A 23,276-nucleotide genomic window follows, 5' to 3' on the forward strand; every position below is an offset into this window, starting at 1 on the left:
CCTGTAGATACATTTTCATAGCTCATGCTGTTTGTTTTTATTTAATTAGTGGCCAAAACTTTAAATCAGGCCATTTCTTTCACATCCACTCACACAAAAATCTAGATTTTTCAGTATTTCTTGAAAAATCAGATGTGGCCAAACAGGGCCCACATGCCTACATGTTGCTATTAGCAGGAGTTGAGTAGCAATTCACTCCTTTAGACTCTATAAAATGTCCAAATCCCCCGTCCCCACTAAATCCATTGTCTCCCTGACACTGAAGCAAAGTGTCAGTTGTCATTTATCTTCTAGTTTGCTTCATTCCTGATTAACTGCCTGGCCTCTTGCAGCCATTTGAGTTCCTAATTCCAGATGTAGATAGAGGTGAGTAGAAAGGGTATCACAAGTAGGAGAGTCATGGGCAAACAGATGGAATGGGGAGAAGCATAGTATATGGGAAAATTAGGATTCTAGAGCATAGGTTTGTTTTTAGGTGAATTATAGAGTAGAGCTATTGTTGTGGGTTGAATTGTGTCCCTCCCCCAAAAAATATATTTGAGGTCCTAATCCCCAGTACCTTAGAAAGTGATCTTATTTGGAAATAGGGTTGTTGCAATGTAAATGGTAAGATGATGTGAATTAGGGGAATAGAATGGGCCCCTAATTCAATGTGACTGGTGTCCTTTCAGGAAGATGGCCATGTGAAGGGACAGACACAAGGAGAGCCCCATGAAGATTGGTGATGCATCTACAAAGCCAGGAACACAAGGATTGCCAGCTGTCACCAGAAGCTAGCTGGGTGCGAGGCATGGGACAGTTGTCCCTCAGGGCCTGCAGAAGGAAGCCACCCTGCCAGCTTCTTCATTTCAGACTTCTAGCCTCCAGAACTGTGAGAATACATTTCTGTTGTTTTAAGCCTCCCAATTTGTGGGACTTTGTTATGACAGCCCTAGGATGCTAACACGGCGTTGTAAGTAAAAAAAAAAAGAGGCTATTGTTTCCTTTAATAGATGATAGAAAATTCATGGTAGACTTTTTATCATTGGTGTCAGGGGAAGCAGTGTTTTAGAAAATTGTTTGTTCCGACAGTGTTACCAGTATATGATTTTTATCCTCCATTTTATGTGGTATGTCAAGTTTATTGATTTGCAGATATTGTAGCAACCTTGCATCTCCTGAGTAAATCCCACTTAATTATAGTGTATGATCGTTCTTTTAATGTATTGCTGGACCTGGTTTGCTAGTATTTTTTGAGAATTTTAGCATATATATTCATCAGGGATATTGACCTATAATTTTCTTTCTTTGTAGTATCTATCTGGTTTTGCAATTAAGATAATGCTGGCCTTGTAAAGTATTAGCAAGCTTGCGTGTCTTCCCTCCTCTTGAACTTTTTGGAATAGTTTGAGAAGGATAGCTGTTAGTTCCTTGAATGTTTGGTACAATTCACCTATGAAGCCATCCAGTCCAGGACTATTGTTTGTAGGAAGTTTATTATTATTATTATTATTATTATTACTTCCATTTCATTAGTTGTAATCTGTCTGTTCAGATTTTCTGATTCAGTTTTGGAAGATTGTATGTTTCTAGGAATTTATCCATTTCATTCAGATTGTTCAATTTGTTGACATATAATTGTTTGTAGTATTTTCTTACAGTTCCTTGTATTTCTGTGGAGTCAGTTGTTACTTTTCCTTTTGCGTTTCTGATTTTATTTATTTGGGTCCTTTCTCTTTTTTTCTTGATGAGTCTGGTTAAAGATTTGTCAATCTTATCTTTTCAAAGAACCAGCTCTTGGTTTCATTGATTTTTTTTAAGACTCTATTTTGTTTATTTCTGCTCTGATCTTTATTATTCCTTTCTTCTACTTTGGGATTTGTTTGTTGTTCTTTTCCTAGTTCCTTTATGTGTAAAGTTAGATTGTTTGAGATTTTTCTTGTTTCTTGAGGTAGGCATGTAATGCTGTGATTTTCTTTCTTTCTTTTTTAAAATATATTTTTATTGATTTCAGAGAGGGAGAGGGAGAGATAGAAACATTAATGATGAGAGAGAATCATTGATTGGCTGCCTCCTGCACAACCCCATGGAGCCCACAACCTGGGCATGTGCCCTTGACCGGAATCGAACCCGGGACCCTTCAATCCACAGGCCGACACTCTCTCCACTGAGCCAAACCGGCTAGGGCTGTGATTTTCTTTCTTAGGACTGCTTTCTCTGTGCACCATAGGTTTGGGGTTATGTTCTCACTTTCAGCTGTTTCAAGGTACCTTTTGATTTCTTCCTTGATCTTGTTGTTAACCCATTCATTGTCTAGTAACATGTTACTTAGCCTCCATGTCTCTGTGTGTTTTTCAGTTTTTCTCTTGTGATTGATTTCTAGTTTCATACCATTATGGTCAGAGAAGATGCTTGATGTGATTTCAATCTTCTTAAATTTATTGGGACTTGTTTTGTGGCCTAACATGTAGTCTGTCCTAGAAAATGTTCCATGTGCACTTGGAAAGAATGCATATTCTGCTGTTTTGGGGTGAAATGCTCTGAGGTTAGTGTGTCATTTAAGGCCACTGTTTCCTTGTCTTGAAGATCTATCCATTGGTGTAAATAAGGTGTTAAAATCCCCTACTCTGAAAGGTCAGCAAAAGGCCCAAGGCACCCAGAGATCTGCCAGATGTTATGGGGATACCTCTTTCCAGCTCTGGTGTGCTGGGCTTAGAAGCTCAGTGTGGGATTGAGACCCCATGCTCCTCAGGGGGAACCTTTGCAGATGATATCCCTCTGGAATCTCAGCCACAATCCATGGGAGCAGGGCCAGTCCTTTTCACATCTCCATCCTTCCTACCAGTCTCAATATGGCTTCTTCTATAAATCCTTGGTTTTGCTTTGCTTATGCTACTGGATCTGGACCATTTCTCCTTTGCCAGCTGGCACAAGATTTAGATTTTTGCCAATAGAGGATGTTGGAGGGATAATGCAAGCCCATTGTAAAAGAAAGGGCCCTAGCCAGGTGTGGCTCAGTTGGTTGGAGCACCGTCCATACACTAAAAGATGGTGGTTCACTTTCCAGTCATGTAAGTATGACTACTTACAGAACAGGTTGCGGATTTGATCCCCTGTCAGGGCATGTGTGGGAGGCAACCAATCGATGTTTCTCTCTCACGTCGACATTTCTCTCTCTCTCTTCCTCTCTGTAAAAAAACAAATAGAAAGAAAAGAAAAAGAAAGGAACTTCTCTTACTGGTGCTTTTTTATTATACACAGGATCCAGCAAATTTCTATCCCTTCAAATAGGCCACTGCCTGAGAACCAACTCCAGACTGCCCACCTCCTCCAGTGAATTTTCCCACCACCCTAAAGACCACTCCAGCCTGCGCCTGACACATTTCTTCTCTGCCAGTAGGGTGCATGTTCCTGTGGTAATCACAGTCCCTCTAAAAAGGTCTGAGTCTGGGCCCTCTGGTGTAGAGTCCTCCTCTAGTTTCTTTGTTCCTCCCTCTTAAACTTCCCAGCATAGTAAGAGATGATTTGTGTATTTTAGAAATTATATTATGGCCTACTTATCATTTCAGATTCTGAGACCAGGAATAAGATGAAGGACCGGAAGGCAAAGATGAAAATTTCTGAAGAAAAAGATTCAGCAAGGGTTGTATCAGGAAGACTCCAAAGACAGATCTCCCAGGAATGTGGGTTAGTTGAAACCAGTGACCTAGAACACAGGTCATTGAGGCATTGGGTTAAGCCCCTTAGGGGATACAGCGAGACAGCCCACTTCCCAAGAGAGAGGTATTAGGAAAGTAAATCTCATTACTAAGGAAGCTGTTGCAGGAGAGAGGGGCTGTGAATGTAATGAAGGAGGAAAAATACTTTCTGCCAGAGGAAGATCCCACAGATATGAGGTCTGTGGACAGAGCTTCAAACAGAAATCAGAAGTAACTGAACATGAGAAAATTGATAATATCAAGAAAACCTATGATGTAAGGAGTGTGAAAAAACTTTTAATCAGGGCTCATACAGGAAAGAAACCTTATATATACATGAATGTGGGAAAGACTTCAATCAGAGCTCTAAGCTGGTTAGACAGAAGAGAATCTACAGTGGCGAGAATCCCTATGAATGTAAAGAGTGTGAGAAGACCTTCAAGATATGTAATGAGTGTGGGAAGGTCTTTAATCAAAGCTCAGATCTTACAATACATCACAGAATTCACACAGGAGAGAAACCCTATGAATGTTTTGAATGTGGACAAACCTTCAGTCAAAGTCACACCTTGTCACACATCAGCAAATTCATTCTGGAGAGAAACCAAGTGTAATTAATGTGAAAAAGGCCTTACAGCAGTGTTCAGACCTTACTGAACACTAGACTCCACAATGGAGAGAAACACCATGAATGTTGTGAATGTGGGAAATCCTTCAGTGGGTACACAGCTTTCCTGAAACACCAGAGACTGCATACTGGAAAGAAAGAAACTTGAATGTGAAGAAGCCTGCACTTCTGGCTTGGACCTTATCAAACAACAGAGAATTCATAGGGAAGAAAAACCTTTGTAACGTACTGAATGTGGAAAAACTTTCTGGGGAAATTCAGATCTAATTTGGCATTGGATAATTCATACTGGAGAGAAACCCTATGAGTGCAGTGAATGTGAGAAAGCCTTTAGCCAGAGGTCTTACTTTGTTACACATCAGAAAATTTATACTGGAGAGAACCCCTATCAGTGCAAAGAATGTGGGAAAGTCTTCCGGCAGCTTTCACTCCTTAATCAACATCTGAGAATCCACAATGGTGAGAAACCCTATGAATGTAAGGAATGTGGAAAACCATTCATCCAGCACACAGCTTTTCTCAAACATCAGAGACTTCATACTGGAGAGAAAGTTAAAGAAAGTGAGAAAACATTCAGCAAGGATGAGTTGTTTAGAGAAGAGCAAAGAATTCACCAAGAAGAGAAAGCTTATCAGGTGGTAGAACTTTCCAAGGCAGCTCAGACCTCATCACTCATCATTTAACTCATATGGGAGAGAAACCATATGAATGTAAAGAATGTGGGGAAACTTTCCATCAGGGCTCAGACCTTATGAAACATCATAGAATTAACAGTGGAGAAAAACTTACATTCAGCTCGGATCTTATTAAACACTATTGTGTTCATACTGGAGAGAAATCCTATGGGTGCCTTGATTGTGGGAAGGCCTTCAATCAGAACTCGCACTTTATTTAGTCACCAGAGAATTCACACTGGAGAGAAACTCTTTGAATGTCGCAGATGTGGGAAGGCCTTTAGTGAGCACACAGCTCTTAAACATCAGAAACTTCACACTGGAAAGGAACCTGGGGAATGTGAAAGAATCTTCAAGCAGGACTTATTCTGTAGGTAACAGAAACCTAATGAATGTAGAAAAAGCCTGGTAGAGACCATATCTTATTGCACTATAGAGGATTTTTATTAATGAAAACCATTTGAAGAAAGGAAAACATTAGAAGAATCCTACTAGATGGAAAACATATAAGTGTGATCAGATGGTAAGTTCTTGGACATAATAGCCTTTTCTGCCTCAGAATTGACACTGGAGTATGGTCCCCAGGATGTAATTGCTTCAGAATGTCTTAGGAAACTTCTATCATTATTAAAACCAGTAGAAATTACTTTAGCAAAACCTTAAAACTAAATTCTTCATGAAAGGAGCCATTTGAAAACTAACCTTTTCATTTCATCCCTGATAGAGCTTGTACTATATTGAATGTATTGGACTTTTGAAAGCAGAGGGAGATTTTTGTTACAGTATGGAAATGCTTTCAACTGTAAATGTTAAAATGAAATAAATGCACGAAATAATTATTGAGTGCCTAATATGTGCCGTGGGCCATAGTTTGATAGGGCTAGAGAAATACAGTTCTTCCAGGAGCTTACAATGCAGTGGCAGCTGAGGGAGGGCAAGATTTAATCTGCAGATAAGTGGACAATTTGTGAAATGAAGATCCATCCAAAGCTTTAGTGGAATTGAAAGTAGTCGTGTCCAGTTTGTACACCTGAATTGCACAGAATACTATCTACCTGTTAGAGAGCAGCCTGCACTGGAACTTTGAAAAAAAGAACCTCAAGGATAAAAGTCTGCCTTCATGAGACCTTAAACAGCTAAAGACCTAAATTCCAGGAGGACCAAGGCAGAGACATTATCAAGTCTCTTTAAGGAACAGGTGTGACTGGGAAGTGGATTAAGAGAGGTTTCTCTATATAAATATTTCATTAGGAAACAAGATTCTTGGGGAGAAAGCATGTGAATATAGTAAAGGAAGGGAATGTTACCCAATGATCTGCCAGTTTAGTCCGTTTTCCTCAATTTTTGATGTCCTTAGAGTGAGGCCACCGTCATCACCTCTTGCTTGTGTTCTTTCTAATATGCCTCCTGCTCCCATTTTTCTACAGAGCAACCCGAATGTCCTTTCTTTAGAACAAATCTGGTAGTGCCACCCATCTCTAAACTTCTGCAGTGCTTTCCCACTAACCTGAGCCTGAAGCCCAGTCCTTAAAGTGACACACATGTTCTGATATGGCTCCATTCGTCCACTCATTTAGTAAATATTTATTGAGCTTCAATATGTGTCAGACACCAGGGGGTGAGCAGAAATAGACAACTGTCTCGACCCTGGTGGATCAGAGGTGAGATTCATTAGAATCATAAGTAAATTAACACCATGGTAAGTGCCACAAAGGAGAGGCAAGATACTGCAGGGGGTCTGACCTAGTTGGGGAGGATTTTCTGCAACGTGCTTACCTTCCTACATCCAATATTTACCTCTGAACTATCTGCAGTTCCCCAAGGACCTGGGCCCTGCCCTCTTACCTGTGGCCCTTCCACAGCTGTTCGCTCTGCCAGGAAAGCTCCCTCCCTCCTTAACTCACTCTAGTCTTTTCTTAGCATTTCCTATGTGCTGCTGGGTACTGTGATAAAGACTTAACTCCAATTTTCTCTTGCGTTCTTTGCCTTGGTCTTAATTGGTGAAACGACTGTTTTTCTAAACAGGAAACTAAGGTCAGGAAGGTGAAATAACTGTCAGCTCTGTGCCCAGAGATGGTGTGGAATGCGGCCAGGCACCATGCACTGCCAGTCCCCGCACAAGGCAGTCTCCCTCAGGACAGAGTGCAGGGGAGTGAAGGGTACCAGGGCTTGCTGCATCTCGAAAAGTGTTTATGAGGACTCAGAAACTAGTTATGAGGAACCTCTTTAAAAATATAATTTTGTTCATTTCAGGGAGGAAGAGAGAGATAGAAACATCAATGATGAGAGAGAATCATTGATGGGCTGCCTCCAGCACACCCCCCACTGGAGATCAAGCCTGCAAACTGGGCATGTGCCCTGACTGGGAATCGAACCTCAACTTCAATCAGGTCGATGGTAGATTGCTCAAGTCGCTACTAGATTGCTCATGACCTCACCAACCTCTTAGTGCTTAGCCCCCGAACCCAGAACTGGTCTCATTGCCTAACAGTTGCTCAGCAAGTGGCTGATGAATGTGCATCTATCCGCACTACTGAGGCTCCTTCCTCGGGTTATTACCAGAATCGTCCTAGCCTGTCCACTAGATTTGACTGAGACTCCAACCCCGGTCCATTTTCAGGGGTTCACCTAAGCAGGTTGTTTTCACATAGCTTTATCCCCAAAGCTGAAGGATGCAGTGAGGGAAAGGTTATTGTGATTACTTGGTAATTTTTTTAAGGTAAAACTTTGCTTTTAGGAACTTGTGAAGTACTACAGGGGTTCAAGGATGGGTTTCAGATGGTCCATGAATTCCCTGAAACTGCATGCACATTTTTATAGGCAGAGCTTTCCTGAGTTTCAAAGATCCCTGACCTAACAACCTCAGGGGCCTGCCTTAGACCAGGAATCACTTAGAACACTTTTCTTTTAATGTACCTTAGCCAATAACAATAATAAACACCAGCCCAGACATCTCAGTAATAAGGTGATTTAAAACAAAAAAAAATGAACCCACCCAGCCAGCATAGTTCAATGGTTGAGTGTCGAACCAGGAGATCACAGTTCAATTCGTCAGGGTATATGCCCTGGTTTCGGGCTCAATCCCCAATAGGAGGTGTGTAGGAGGAAGCCCATCAATGATTCTCTCTCATCATCAATGTCTCTCTCCTCCTCCTCCCTTCCTCTCTGAAATCAATTAAAAAATATATTTTTAAAAAACACACACACACACAAAAAAGAACCTCCAAATTCTCAGAGTATCTTAACATTAAGTTGTTAATCACAAAAAACTACACACACAGACACAAATAGGTAACACTTGTCCCATTATGAAAGGTAAAGGATCTCACTAAGCAGAACAGAAGATCAAGGACAGAGTGATCAGCTTATGCAAAACCAGACACTAACAGAGCACAACAGGGTGGGGTACTAAGGTAAGGGTGACACTTACAGGATAGGGACTGTTATACAAAATCATATTTAGACCATAATGAAACAATGTACTTTAGAAGAAATACTTTACTTATCCAAAAGTTAGCATACCAGTAAAACCGTTTAATTAGGGGAGGATGAAAACATACATGAACATAGCTGCAAAAATTCTGAAGGTCTTTGTGGGTATTTAGGCGGCCTTTGAGATTATGAGACCTGGTTTTTTAAATGGATCTAAAATTAAGAAAATTCATGTTTTTTCTCTTCCTTGATAGAATTTTACTTGCACAAAATCATGTCTACCAGTCAACATTATGGTCAGGTTTTGACTCCCAAGTAAATTGAGAGGGAGGGAGGCAAACAAGGAGAAACCCAGAGGTGACGGAGGTGGACAATAGCAGGGAATGAGGTTACTGGATGTGTGGAAACAATTAGTACTATTATAACAAGGTGAATTTTATAGTACTATGTGGAAATAATTTCATTCACCAGAATTCCTCTTGTTGGAAGATCCTTCTTGAAATGAAATGTGAGACCTACCCCCCAATATGCTCAGGTACATACAAGTTGGTCACTTAATTGCCTACTAACGAATGTCCCAATGAGTGGATTGTTAACTGAAGGATCTTTTCTTTTGCTGAGCAGTGGGTGTAAGAAGGTAATTGTGCTGAGGGCAGGGCTTGGATATCTGAAGAAAAAAAAAGGGGGAGCCAAGGTGACAGAGCCCTGAGGGAGGACCGAGAAAAACTTCAGTGGTGGTTTGGCCAAGGGACGTCTGAGGTCAAATGTCTCATAGGATGTGAACCCACTTCTCCACCTCTTACGCAACAGCATCTTCAGGAAAGTCATATTCCTCATGGATGTGTTTGTGTGAGGGGATTCTTTGAGGGGGAGCTTGGAGAGGTGCTAGGATCTAAATTAAGGGCTGGTAAGGGTAGAATGTGGAAATAAAATATGCAAACACAGAAATCAGAAGTTAAAGGGATAGGTGACACTGAGGTTTCTTGTGAGAAAGATATGATCTGGGTATAATTCAATTTGAGCTTGAGATTACACTGCACTTGTAATCACCCTACAGAAAGAGATAAGTTAAAGAACTTGTGCTAATTTGACTGTTAGAGGCAGAAGTACCTGATAGGATGTAGAAACTGTGAAATCAACTGTTTATTTGTACAGGCTTTTCTCAAGCCAAGGGTATGAACCTGGGAGATCATATACTGCGGTACAGAACAAATCCACTCGGTGGGGTTTGGCTGTGACCAGTAATTTTCCAAAGTACATGATATAAATCCTTTATATTCAAGTCCATGAAGCAATAATAATACAAAATGTGCGAATGATTTCAAATAAGTCAGTAATAGATCCACTTAGCCACAGCACAGCACAGTGGTTAAGAACACAGACCAGGGTTGGAGTTTGGGCTCTTACCAGCTGTGTGATCATGGGTAAGTTACTTAACATCCCTCCTGCCCCTCCTCATCTTTTAAACTGGAGTGGGACTACCCACATTATTGATGGGTGTGCAACTGTAAACCAACTAAAAAGCATTCAACTCAACACTTAAAACAGGTGAATTTTATGGTATGTAAGGTATGCTCAAAAAGCTGTTTTTAAAAACACTAAGAATACCTAGATCATAGATAACTGTGAAAATAAAAGTGTAAACTGGCATTGTGCCTGGCATATAGGAAACACAATAAATACTAGTGATTAGTATTAGAGTAATAAAGAAAAAATTAAAAATAGAACACTTAAGGTATATAAAGTTCGATTTTAAAAAGAACCAAAGAACTACTGGATTGGTTTAGTTCAACTCCCCTCATTTTAGAGAAAATTAGGAACCAGCAGGTGAAGTGCCTTATTCAAGGTCTAGCTCTAAAGCCAGACCCTAAGACTGCCAGGTCCCCATTAGTGCAATTCCCACTCCCACCCACTGCCTCAGAAACATGGACACGTGAAAAAATGAGGATGTGTTTCCTCAAAGGAAAAATACATAGGAGGAACACAGAAAATTCATGTAGAGATGCTGAAGAGAGATAATTCCAAGGCCAAGGGCAAAATGAGAAGAGGCCCATCAATCCATTGGGATCCAGGTCACGAGAGTATTAAGTGCTTTGGCAAGGTGGCCCTGGTTAATCAGGTGAACCGGTTCACCACTATGGCCAGGTGCCTGGTGATAGTAAAGCTGCACTGTGCTCTCTGCTACTTCCTGACATGGTATCTGTCCGCAGCAGCAGGAGCTGGGGCCAAAAGTGAATGCAGCTAAGTTCTTGGGAGTAGTCAGCCTGAGTAGCCCAATGTGAAATAGCTGCTAACAGCTGCTCTGCCCATGCTGAATAGTCTGGCCTCACATGTTTTTCATCCCCTGGCCTTGCTCACCAGCCCCTCTAGATTCTAAGGGCCTTTACTTATGATCCTATAAACTGTCTATCAGTTTCCTCCATCCAGGAAACCTTTTTGAGAAGGAGTTATTAAATGACCCAGATTTCCATTTCATTAGTGCTGCCATCTTCATTGGGAACTTGATAGCATGTTTGAAAGATTCTGAAGCTAATAAAAGCTTACTAAATTATTCCAGTGCTAATTGTTGGACAAGAGAACAAAGTGTGTCTTCTAGGCTGCAACTTTCTAGCACTTTAGGAGATAACATTCAATGAGTTGACTCCCATTCTTAGGAAGTGGAGGAATCACATTCCTCCAGTTTTCCTGAGGAGTACAAATTGAGGCTAGATGGCTGGTATGTAGACCCCTAATGGTATGTGACCCACTAGGGGAGGAAGAAGAGAAGGAAAGAGGGGCAGAGAAGAATTAAGACCTGAAACAGCTTTGATAATTTAACTCAGTATACTGAAACTTCTAAATGAATAACTCATAAAAGTGCCTCATACTATTTGACCAAATGCTTAAATTAAAACCAGATCAGAGGAGGTTCTGTTCATTCATTTGATCTGAAAAATTGGGGTGTAGGTTATGAATAAGTCTAACTTCAGCTTTTCCACAGAAAGCCTTCCAATTTTGCAAATCAATCCATACAGTGAACACTTTGATGTCGGAGGAGGTGAGAGCTCCGACTAAAGGTCTTCTGACATTCTTGGCACTCGTAAGGCTTCTCTCCAGTGTGAATTCTCTGATGGATGATAAGTTGAGAATGCTGGCTGAATGTTTTCCCACACTCATTACATTTATAAGGTTTCTCTCCAATGTGAATTTTCTGGTGGAGAAGAAGCTCAGATTTATCCAAGAAGGTTCTTGCACATTCATTACACTGATGAGGTTTCTCTCCAGTATGAATTCTCTGGTGGACAATAAGATGGGAAGTCCGCCTAAAAGCCTTTCCACACTCAAAGCATTCATAGGGTTTCTCTCCAGTGTGAATTCTCTCATGTCTAAGAAGTTCTGAGTTCCCCCTAAAGGCCTTCCCACATTCTTTACATACATAAGGCTTCTCACCGGTATGAATTCTAATATGTCTAATAATCTCTGAGTTCTGGCCAAAAGTTTTTCCACATTCATTACATTCATATGGTTTGTCCCCTGTATGAATTCTTTGATGCCGGATAAGCTCAGAACTCTGACCAAAGCCTTTTCCACATTCGTTACAAAGATATGGTTTTTCTCCAGTATGAATTTTCTGGTGTCTAATAAGGCCTGAGCTATGCTTGAAGGCTTTGCCACACTCGCTGCATTCATGATATCTTTCTTCAGTATGAATTCTCTGATGCTGAATAAGCTGTGAACTAACCCTAAAGGTTTTCCCACATTCATTACATTCATATGGTTTCTCTCCAGTGTGGATTCTTTGATGTAGAATAAGGGCTGAATTCTGACTGAAGGCTTTACCACATTCTTCACATTTATAAGGTCTCTCTCCAGTATGAATTCTATGATGGTGGATAAGATGTGAACTCTGAATGAAGGCCTTTCCACATTCATTACAAGCAAAGGGCTTCTCTCCAGCATGAATTCTCAGGTGCCTGCGAAGGCTTGAGTTAGTTCCAAATGTTTTTCCACATTCTTTGCATTCAAAGGGTTTCTCTCCACTATGAACTCTCATATGCTGGATAAGATGTGAATTCTGATTAAAGGATTTCCCACATTCTTTGCATGTATGAGGCTTTTCTCCCACAGAACTTCTCTTTGTTTTGTTAGGTTCTAAATTCTCTATGAAGTTTTGGCCAGAGGTAGCAAATGTACTAACTGTCTGTGATGTAATATCTCCCTGATGTGTAATCAGGTTTGGGCTGGGACTGTAGACTCTCTCACTTTCATTCTCCTGGTCTTTCTCACTTGAGGGTGATTTCTTAAAGATAATCAGCCCTGATTCAAAGTCTCTCTCCTCAGGAGACATCTGCTCCATAATCTCTTCTGTGGACTCTCTTGAATGCCCTTCCGACAAGCTGTCTTCACATACCACTCCAAACTCGTGACCCTCGTAAACTACCTTTGGAAGTTTTTCTAATATTGCCCCAGGTGGCTCAGATTCTTCAGAAATTTCTTCCTTGGGAATTACCTCCTTGTTCTCAGTCCCCATCTTACAATCTGCAATGAGAGAGAGTAAGTATGTGAACTGGCCATATCATATCTAAATGAAGCTAATGCTAGAGGAGTATGGAGCTTTAACATGGCTCTGACAACATTCAAAAACAGTCTTGGATCAATAAAACTTAATTAGTGGGGGGAAAAACAGTCTTGGTATCTGGTGAAATTGTAGAATGTAATTGAAGAGAAGAAAGATGTTTATAATTATGGTGGACATGCTAAATAAACAGCATATGCTGACTGAAAAGAGTGAGAGAAATTATCAGAGGAAGAGAGTTAAGGAGAAAAACAGGAAATGGATGGTAAGGAGGGTGCTGATAAAAATTCCATAACATTAACAGTGAGTTGGGGAAGAACTGAGGTTTGGCAAGAAAAACATTTAAGGAAAATGGTGGCTATATTAATGTGGATGGATCATGAGAATTCTCGCTTCATACTACACAATGTTTTACAAAGTATCATACTTTAAAAAGATATTAGCTTGTAAGAACATGTAATAATTTCAAAATGCAATGAGTATTTAATTTTAAAGTGTGCCTTTAACATTTATGTAAAACATTTTTTGTACTTGTTCTATAGAAACTTATCTGGCCACTGGGTAAAGCTAGCAATAAAACTACTGGTCCGCAATGTGTTAATACATGGTATAGAAAAGGCTGGGAGAAGGGGCAAAAATGACTAATACAAACAACTTTTCAATTTATAGAAAAAGTAATCAGAAAATGAGTAGCAAGAGAAACTTCCTGAGCCCAGTCCTGTGGTACTCACCAGCTTTACAGAACAGGGGATTGTATATGTACCCATTCAAACAGTTAACATGACTTAGCTATAACTAGCACAAGGGTAGTTACTTCTACCTTTGACTCCCTTACATTTGGATGAAGTAATGTTCCAGCTTGTCTCCAGACAGTAAATTGTATAAATAACTATTTTTCTCTTCCCTACTGATTTGAAATGTCACCTATATCCTAGTCTAAAAGGCTATATATATTTGGGTTAATTTCTGGGTTAATTTTCAGACTCCACTCAGTTCTATTAATCTGTCTATTCCCTCTCTAATACCAAATTGTTCAAACTGCTATAGCTTTATTAAAATATTTAAAATGTTAGAGAAAGTTCTCTCTCATTAGTCTTCTTTTTCACATATTTACTATTTTCATATTTTTCTAAATAAATTTTAGTATAATTTTGCAAAATTTCCTAATTTATCTTATGTTTGTATCCATCATGTCTCTGTATGAATTTTCTTTTGGTATGTTTTTCATATATTTTCCAACTGGTTATTATTTATATAGATAGCAATGCTGTTGATTTTTGCATACTAATTTTGTAACTGGCCCCTTTATAGAATTTTCTTTGTATGTTTATAGATCCAAAGCCTATGCTTTTTAAAAACTTCTAAAAAGGCTGTGGCAAAGATTTTTAGTTGTCTATCCCAATATCCATTCTTCCCTCCCTCATCAGCAACATAATAATGAATTAATTTTGTATAGCAAAAAGCCAAGCTAAAGAAATAAAGTCTCGGCTCTCTCCCCCAACCCCCACCCCCAGAGCACAGCCATTCAAATCTTCTTTTTAAGTGTACTTTCCTAAGCCACAAGGGCCTTTTGCTTTTGTAACTTGTTTCCTTTGCCCATTTCTTCTACAGCTCACTTTTACTACCTCTGTAACTTTCTACATAAACTTTCTCTTTTAATTTGAAGGAAAAAGAAGAAATTCTCAGACTTCTTTGCAGCTAGGTATTACCATGTGACCAACTTCTGGCCAAGAAGACAGGAAGATGCAAATGAAAGAACATAGGACTTATGGGAGGTCTCCTTCAGGGCAAGAGGATGCATTTCTTCACCCTCTTCTTCATGCTGCACCTGGGGCATGAGCTGATAGTTGGAGTGCTGTCTTGAACCATGAGTACACTGGCATACCCTATGACAGGACTAGAGCTGGAAGGAACTGGGTCCCTGATGATTCCATGGAGCTCACATAGCAGTCCTGGAATGTCTGCCTCTGTACTTCTTTCATTTAGGAAAGAAATACTTTGCCTTGCTTGAGCTATTATGTGTTTTGTTTTTAATTTATAAAGCCACTACTCCTAACTGGCACAATGGCCCTAGGAATCTAGCTGTCCCAGTCACAGAAGTAAAGTCCAAGTGATGGGAGAATAAGCGTGGTCTCTGTTCAGGTAGTAAGCAACCTGGAGCTAATATTGAAGAGGCCCTCTGCTTAGGCCAGTGCATTTTTGTACCATAGCAAATCTGAGGAACACAATCATCCCATCAGTAAAAGTGTTAACTGTGAAAGGTGATTCTCAAGGGGGAATGGGCAGCTATGGGACTTTAGTTAAGGCAAGGACAGTCCATTGTCAGACTAGCATTAGGTAGATGTACACTAGTGGCCATTCAATGGCTGAACTAGAAAGTACTATTCCTAGACATAGGGAAATTGGTTAGAAAATTGATGAAGTCATCAAGATAAAGGGTGATTAAATCTAACTATGGCAACAGTAGTAATGAAAGGACACATACTGGAGAAATATTTAAGAGGACAAATTCTGTAAAATTTAGTGTGTAATTGGATATAGATAAAAGGAATAGGGAAGAGTTAAAGATGGTGCCAGATCTCCATTTGTTTGAGGAATGGTAATTAGATGAATAGTGGTACCACTGAGGTTGAGAATACTGGAGGAGCATTTAGTTTAGAAAGGAAGATTAAATCTATCTGGACTAGATGAATCTCAGTATATCCATATAAAGGTATCAAGGAATCTATATTTTATATTTTGTATCAAGGAATATATTGTATTCGTCTAAAGTATAGAGCAGTCAGGACTAGAGATACAGACATGAGAGTATTCAGCATAAATGGTATGAATATAGTATGACAACTGTCAGATATACTAAGGACAGAAACATAAAAAGCTAACACTTAAGGGTACTCCAGTTATCTTCCATCTTCCCCTCTAGATCGCTCTACGTTTCCCCACCCTGCTCTCTGCCCCAGAAGACTAACCTATACAGCACAAATCAATACGTCCTCTGGCCTCTAGTTGTGTTCCATCAATGGGGAGGCTCAGCAGAAGGCTGGAAGTAGGGAAGAGAATAAGATCAGGGTATTTACTCTCCTGACTCCTGAGATCACGTTGGGTTGACAGTTTCCCTCAATTGAAGGTCATTACTACTCTCAAGAAGTCTATCCTACCCAAATGTCTCAACAACTGGGTTCCCCAGTAACCTCTCCTACCTCTTATCTCTTATGACCTGGGGCTGGTGATCACTCCACAGTTGCCTCAACACCATGCCCACACACATAACATTTATAATTAACCTCTTTGCAAATAAACCATCCCCAAATTATTCTAATTTGAGTGAAGTCTCTGTTTCCTGTTAGGGCCCTGAAAAAGGAATGGGTGGAAGAAGAAAAAAAACAAACCGTTAGTGAAGTAGAAGAATCAGAATACCGTGTCATAGAAGTCATCAAGGCAATGGCAGAGGGAATTTTAAAATGTCACATGCAGTTAAGTGATCCAGTAGAATAAGAACTGGAAAACGTCTCCTGGGACAATTAGGTAGTCACAGATGATCTGTGAGAACAGATTCAGTAGAATAACAGAAGCAGAAGCCAGTGACAGTGGAGTGATTAGTAAAGTTGCTGCTTCTTTCAAAAAAATTTGGAAGAAAGGAGAGAACCAAGATGAGCAGTAGCATTAGAGATCAAAGAAAGGCCAAAGAAGAATGTTCTATGATGGGAAAGATTTGAATATGTTTATATTAGGAGTGATGGTGCCAGTAGACAGACAGGGATTAAGGGGGAAAATATGCGATTACTGAAGAAATGAAGACCCTGAGAGGCAGGAGAGACTGGGGTCAAGTGGTGAGGGAAAGGGGAAGCGATGATTTTTGGGTGACCTTTGCACTGCCCTTTTTCTCTGCCCAGCCTCCCAGTCATCCTCAGGATGGTAGTTACTACCACCATCCTACCCTGGGGCCTCTCTAGTCACTCATCAGTGCAGCCCTGGTAATACCCCCCCACAATACCTCCAACACCTGTTAGGAACTTGACCTCCTATTGGAATACTGAAACCTTGGAAACTCTTTGTGCTACTCCTCAAAATAAACTGGAATCTTCTTCAACTTTTCTTGCCTCAGTATTTCTCTTATTTTCCCATGGAGTGAGGGTGGGCACCCAAAAGCTGGATTTCGCCTATTTGTTGAAAATTATAAATAATATGTGTCCATATAATTGTAAGAATCCATTGTGGAGAATTTAGTTATCTTCATCCATGGTACCATTTGAGTTGGGACATATTGCCTTAAATAAATTTCTCTCTGATACTGGTACTCAGCCAAGAACAAGTCCCTATCTACTTCAGGCCCCCTCTCTGGCCTTTCCTTTTCACCCTCATTCCTCCTATAGTTACTTCTTTTCCATCATCTAGCTCTTTACAAAGTCATCAATCATGGTCACACCATATGGAAAAATCACTTGTCCACCATAAAACAAGATAAAGATATGAAAGTTAGGTAAGCACCTATCTCCAGCTTCAAGATCTGGTTCAAAAATCAAATCCAGAAAGTCTTCCCCAACTAAATTTGACCCCATCTGTGACCATTCTTTTGCTTCGCATTCTACCAGTGACACAATATTAATGTCATCTGTTAAATACTACTTTATAGGTATCTCCTCATATACAAATCAAAGCCAATCTCCATTTGGTTGATTTTCCCAGAGGCACAGCCACACATTAAACCTCATCCTCATACGGAAACACTCTACTATTCATAGCCTAAATTTACATTTCCAAACAGAATTTCCTATCTTTCTGTTTCTCACTTCTTCACTTTTCTGAATTGAAATTAGCTGTTTCTGGAGAGAGATAAGATGGAGGTGCCAGCTGAGGAGGAAGATGACCACTCTTGGTCCTCAGTCTGGGGGGTGACAAGCAGACCTCAACTGGATCTCCACGGTTCAGAATAGAGTCTGCAGTGCTGCAGACCTGGATTTGTGGTTGGTTGTTGTTTTTTTCAATGCATCCTAGAGCAGGCTCGGAAAACCTCATTCACAAAATACTAATGCATAAGCCAGATACCCACCTATTAATTAACAATGAGAAATATGCTCTGAAAGGACCACAATGCCCAGATGAAAATCTACAATGGGAAACCACATAAAACACTCAAAATTGTTTAGTAAGATCTGAAAATTGTTTAGTAGGCTTGCGATCATAGCAAGATGTTTTTTATTTTGTTTTGTTCTGTTTTGATGAATCTTAGATAATGATTCTGGCTTGGAACTAGGCCAGATGCATAAGAATCAACTGGGAAATCTTTTAAAATACTTATTTCCCACCTCAGAACTCTCAGAATCAGAATCTCCAAGGGTGGGCCAAGGAATCTGTATTTTTAACAAGTACCACAGGTGATTCTGATGACCTACCAGGTTTGGAAACCACTGTGTTCGGCAGTCTTAACGACTGAAGTTATCCCACTCTCCATCTGGTGCAACCATCCCTACCCAAGGTCTGATCTACCAAGTAGCTAACCATGTGCACAGCAGCAGTATTATAGATACATTGTCAGTTCTTGCTTTTTTTTCCTATCCCCCATCTTGACTGCCCCTACCTTTCCCTAAACTTCTGAGGGCAGATAGGGAAGACATAATACAAGTGACTAGATTCCTTTTTCTGAATTAGAATCACATTCCTGTTATGCTTATCAGACTGATCCTAGATACTGGGACTGGACCTGAGTGTGCCCAATTGCTTAAGTCAGAGTTTACAACACTTTTTGTGATAGCAAATATCATTCAATCCTTTGAACTTACCTGCCAAAAATCATATTGTAATTTGCAGTAAAAAAATAAATAATCTATCAGCTGACAGTTTGATTTGCTATTTTAAAAATTTTGTTGAAAGCAAAGATTAGGACTTAAATTACAAAAGGTCCAGGATCATTTACTTACTCAACAAACCCTCCCTTTGTGTATTACTCCAGAGGTTTTTCTACCCAGAGAAATACACCATAGCAATATTCAGGAGGCCATGCGTGAGAGGTGTGTCTTTCTTTTGTAGAGGAGGAAAAGAGAAAGCTATAGACCATAGGCCCAATCTCAAGTACATCGGTTGTAAGCAACAATAAATATTGAAGTCAAGGATCTAGAAACTGATTCCCATTCAACAATCCATGTGCCCAACAGATGTTACAGAAAGAGTTTGTGTACGTCCTCCATGTATTTCAGTTCGAAGACTACTGCACAACAGCATTTTGAGCAGAGAATGGGGTAAGCAAATCCTCAGAGGCCAGGAAGTACAGAAGGAATAAAGGAACAGAAAGAACATTCTAACATAAATGTATTATGTGTAGAAGAAGTGAGAATGCACTGACATTTTGATGTGGAGAGTAATAATGAGCGCTTACCATGTACTGTGTGCTAAGCAATTTATAGACAATAGCCTGTTAACCCCTCATAACCTCCTTATGAGACAAATATGATAGAGAGCATCAGTATGAAGAGAAGTCAAGAGGCATCGTTTCCTATCTTTCTCCAGTGACACTTTTGACAGCCCTAGGGCAGCTGAGGGTCTAGAGATATGCATGATGGAAGAGAGAGGGAGTGAGGGACTTGAGCATGTTAATCAGGACACACCTGCAATGACTGAGACAGGGAGGCAAATGAAGTGGGGGGAGGAAGGGAGGAGTAGAATGCTAATAGATGGAGGTCACAGAGAAGGTGAAGAATGTGGTGAGCACAAGGAACCAAGGACAGGCATCCAGGAAAATGGCATGAGGTTTAATTTTGAAATGTCAAAATTTATAATGCACCGAAAGTAATATCCTTTGCAACTACTGAAATTTATGACAAAAAAAGATGAAACCTTTTGGATTTCAACTCACATATGTGTAAAGGGGTCCAAAGCTTTTCAAACTATTTTATGGGGCATTTGAGAAAAAAAGTTTGCAGTGGCCTTGCTCTCAGAGCTCCAGGAGTGAATCCCAACTGAGTTAACCCAGTCAAGTGAATACCATCCCCCTTGCAAGTGACTGCTCAAAACAGCAGGAACTGGTTCAGAAGTGAACGTATGCCTTCATCTGGCTCAATGACAATCTGAGGAAGTTTGCTGGGAGCTTCTGGGAATAGTTTCCTGCCATCCTGAGAGAAATCTCAGGAAGAGACTTCTATATATGGTTGCCTGGAACTGCTACTGCCATTTCACTCCCAAGTTGTGGGTGACGGCAGGTAAAGCTAAGAAAGTTGAGGGGAAATGGAACCAGGGCCAAGAGATTAAGTCAGTCCTGAAACCACTTTACCTGTTGTCTTCCAATAATGAGAGTTAATAGCATGCATTAAGCCAACTTGAGCTGTAGTCTTACTTACATTACAGACAAAAGCATTTACTTTTGATACAAATCCTTTCCCTTAACTTCTGAAAGGCCAGATACGCAATATCTAGTGTAAGAATCACCTCCCCAAAGTTTTCACTAACACCTGCAGGAAGGAGGTTGTCTCTTAGTCCTCCAACCCAGCATTTCACTGACCTCTTTCTTTGGACTATAGTTATCATGTCGCTTCCTGTTCATTTCTTCCCAAGACCTACAGAATAAAAACTTAACATGGCTCATAATGCCCTCCTGGTCAGGCCCCTGTCGCCCTTTCCATCACCTGTCCCACGCTCTCCAATGACTGCTGAAAGCTCAGGGTGCTGCAGTGCAACACTCCCTATTCTTGAAAGCGCCTTTGCCTTTGCAAACAGGTTATTCCCGCTGCCTGGCCACCTTGTGCACTTAACATCTACAGGACTCAGCCAAGCACAGACAGTCCCTTCTGCCTTCTTCCCTCCCCCTAAGACTCCATCTTGTAGCAGTTACCTCATTGCATTAGTCTATTTTCATGTCTGCTTCCCTCTCTATAACGTGAGCGAGGATGACGTTCCAGCCATCTTGGTATTCCCAGTGCCTAGCACATTTCCGGTACCTGGCAAATGATGTTCAATGAATCTGTGTAAATGCCTTATCTGCATAACGAATCTGTGATACCCTTGAGGACTAACTAGATATGTCATTCATTTTGTAGCTAAACAGCCTGACACATAGCGGATGACAATAACTGTTTGTAGAAATGAGTTCCTTTTCCCAGTCGGGGTGGTATTTAATTTAAAGCACTATTATCCTCCTTTCCGCTGTCCTCCCCGTGGTTCCTACAATCAAGAAGGCTCTATTACTTGTCTCCTTTCCAAAACTAACCCTCATAAGCCAATAACCTACCGGCCGGCACAATATGCGGGGGGGGGGGGGGGGGGGTAGTTTTGGGCGTCGCCTCACCTTTCCTCCTCGAAGTCTACCTGGGGAGGGTAAGTCGGAAAACCACAGCTCCCACTGGCCCCCACCTCGGGCCCGAGGCAGGGAGTAGCCCTGCTTCCTCCGCCCTCGCGGCTGACAGGCACGGAACCGCACGCTCTGTGTGCGGGTGGGACACGGAGGCCCGGGCTGACCATAAAGTCCAAGGTCACAAAGCGAACCCGGGTCGGGAACGGGCCTAACGCGGGGTTTCCCCTCGGCTCGCGGGCCGGGAAGTCGGGAGTCTAGCGCCCTCCTCCCTCCCGCCGGGACGGAATGAGGTCTCACCGCAGGCCGCCACCGCCCCACGCTCGCTCCGCTCGGGCTCCCGGGGCTGCTCCGCCCGCTCGCGCACAGCCCGCAGCTGTTGTCTTGGTTTCACTGGCGACGGGCACCGGCTACTTCCGGGAGCGGGCGGCGCTCCAGCCAATCAGCGCGCGCCGCACTCCGCGGGCGGAGCAGGTGGCTCGCACGCCGCCGGCGCCGCCTCCCCTCTCCCGCTTTCCTCTCTGCGGACTCGCAGCGGAACCTGCGCGCCTTCTCGCCACCGCCTGCCGACGCTGCCCGCGGAGTGGCCCTGTGAGCCGGCCATTGCCCACTTCAGCCCCGGGGTCACTAAGGAGCTGGGTCCTCCGGGTTTCCTAGAACGGCTCCGGGGATGAACTTCCGCCCTGGGACCGGCCGCTCTGCGCGCTCCCGTCGCTCCCTGAGCATTGACGGCTGGAGAAGTTGGGAGTCGGCTTCGCTTCTTCGCGGGGCAGAGGCTGCGGGGCCTCCTTGAACCCCCACCTGCATCTCTTATGCCTGAGTCCAGTCAACACGGACCCGCTAGCTCCCAGGAAGAAGCGGGGGTCGCAGGAGGACCTGCCAGCGGTCCCGGAAGGCTTATCGGAGACGGGGGTGAGGTTTGGACTGAAATCTGAAGGTTCACATAACGGGAACAGCGTTCTACGCTAGCATTTTTTACGCCTTTCCTCTCGCTTCAGAACGTTGGTACTTGTTACTTTCTCTGCTCTTCTTTGTACAAGATTCTTTTTAAAAATATATTTTATTTTGATTTTTTACAGAGAGGAAGGGAGAGGGATAGAGAGTTAGAAACATCGATCAGCTGCCTCCTGCACACCCCCTACTGGGCATGTGCCCACAACCAAGGTACATGCCCTTGACTGGAATCGAACCTGGAACCTTCAATCGAACCTGGAACCTTCAGTCTGCAAGCCGACGCCCTATCCACTGAGCCAAACCCGTTAGGGCGATTCTTTCTGTGTGTGTGTGTGTGTGTGTGTGTGTGTGTGTGTGTTTATTGATTTCAGAGAGGAAGGGTGAGGGAGAGAAAGGAGAATCATTGATCGGCTGCCTCCTGCACGCCCCCCACTGGGGATCAAGCTGGCAACCCAGGCTTGTGCGCCAAAGGGAATGAATGAATCGGTGACCTCCTGGTTCACAGGTAGATGCTCACTGAGCCACCCCTGCCGGGCAGATTCTTGTTATTCAGGTGCCCATTCAAAAGTAACCGGTTGTTGCCCTAACCGGTTTGGCTCAGTGGATAGAGCGTCAGCCTGCGGACTCAAGGGTCCTGGGTTCGATTCCGCTCAAGGGCATGTACCTTAGTTGTGGGCACATCCCCAGTGGGGGGTGTGCAGGAGGCAGCTGATTGATGTTTCTCTCTCATCAATGTTTCTAACTCTCTGTCCCTCTCCCTTCCTCTCTGTAAAAAAATCAATAAAATATATTTTTTAAAAAAAGTAACTGGTTGGAGTAGCTTTCCATCCTATCTAATGTTGCCTCAAACTCCACTACCCCTCCCAAGTATCAGTTACAGGGAAGGGTTATGATTGGCCCTATTTGGGTCTGGTGCTCACCCCTGGACCAATCATTATATTCAGGTGAAAGGGATAGTAGGATTAGCCAAATCTGGGTCACTATTTACCCCAATTGTGGGGTCTGGCTTTTGTGTTCGCCTCACTACAATAGGGAAGGGAGTGACTATTCTCAGAAAGGGATATTGTATATATACAGT

At 42.0% G+C, this 23,276-nt stretch overlaps 2 protein-coding genes across 3 annotated transcripts; one reads left to right on the forward strand and one right to left on the reverse strand.

Annotated features, from left to right (window-relative positions):
- The first annotated feature begins 3,456 nt into the window (after nucleotides 1-3,456).
- On the forward strand, nucleotides 3,457-5,357 carry ZNF594 (zinc finger protein 594). Its single transcript, XM_023744093.1, is given in 8 exon segments — nucleotides 3,457-3,715; nucleotides 3,717-4,008; nucleotides 4,011-4,235; nucleotides 4,238-4,337; nucleotides 4,339-4,450; nucleotides 4,452-4,938; nucleotides 4,941-5,191; nucleotides 5,193-5,357. Coding segments are annotated over 8 exon segments (1,779 nt in total). The 5' UTR covers nucleotides 3,457-3,568.
- A 3,135-nt stretch (nucleotides 5,358-8,492) lies between these two features.
- On the reverse strand, nucleotides 8,493-21,654 carry ZFP3 (ZFP3 zinc finger protein). 2 transcript variants are annotated; one of them, XM_006102740.3, is made up of 2 exons: nucleotides 21,545-21,654; nucleotides 8,493-12,929 (listed from the first exon to the last, which is right to left on the reverse strand). In XM_006102740.3, the coding sequence occupies exon 2, from the start codon at nucleotides 12,919-12,921 to the stop codon at nucleotides 11,413-11,415; it is 1,509 nt and encodes a 502-aa protein (XP_006102802.1). In that variant the 5' UTR covers nucleotides 12,922-12,929; nucleotides 21,545-21,654; the 3' UTR covers nucleotides 8,493-11,412. The 2 variants fall into 2 exon arrangements, with proteins under 2 accessions (XP_006102802.1, XP_023599852.1); XM_023744084.1 differs by lacking the exon at nucleotides 21,545-21,654 and adding an exon at nucleotides 20,459-20,499.
- Between the last annotated feature and the right edge of the window lie 1,622 nt (nucleotides 21,655-23,276).

The sequence above is a fragment of the Myotis lucifugus genome, unplaced genomic scaffold (assembly GCF_000147115.1).
Source record: "Myotis lucifugus unplaced genomic scaffold, Myoluc2.0 scaffold_426, whole genome shotgun sequence".
In the NCBI taxonomy this organism is placed as follows: Eukaryota; Metazoa; Chordata; class Mammalia; order Chiroptera; family Vespertilionidae; genus Myotis; species Myotis lucifugus.

Excerpts from the sequence above, each read along its gene's own strand:
- ZFP3 (XM_006102740.3), bottom strand. The coding sequence starts at position 12,921 with ATGGGGACTGAGAACAAGGAGGTAATTCCCAAGGAAGAAATTTCTGAA.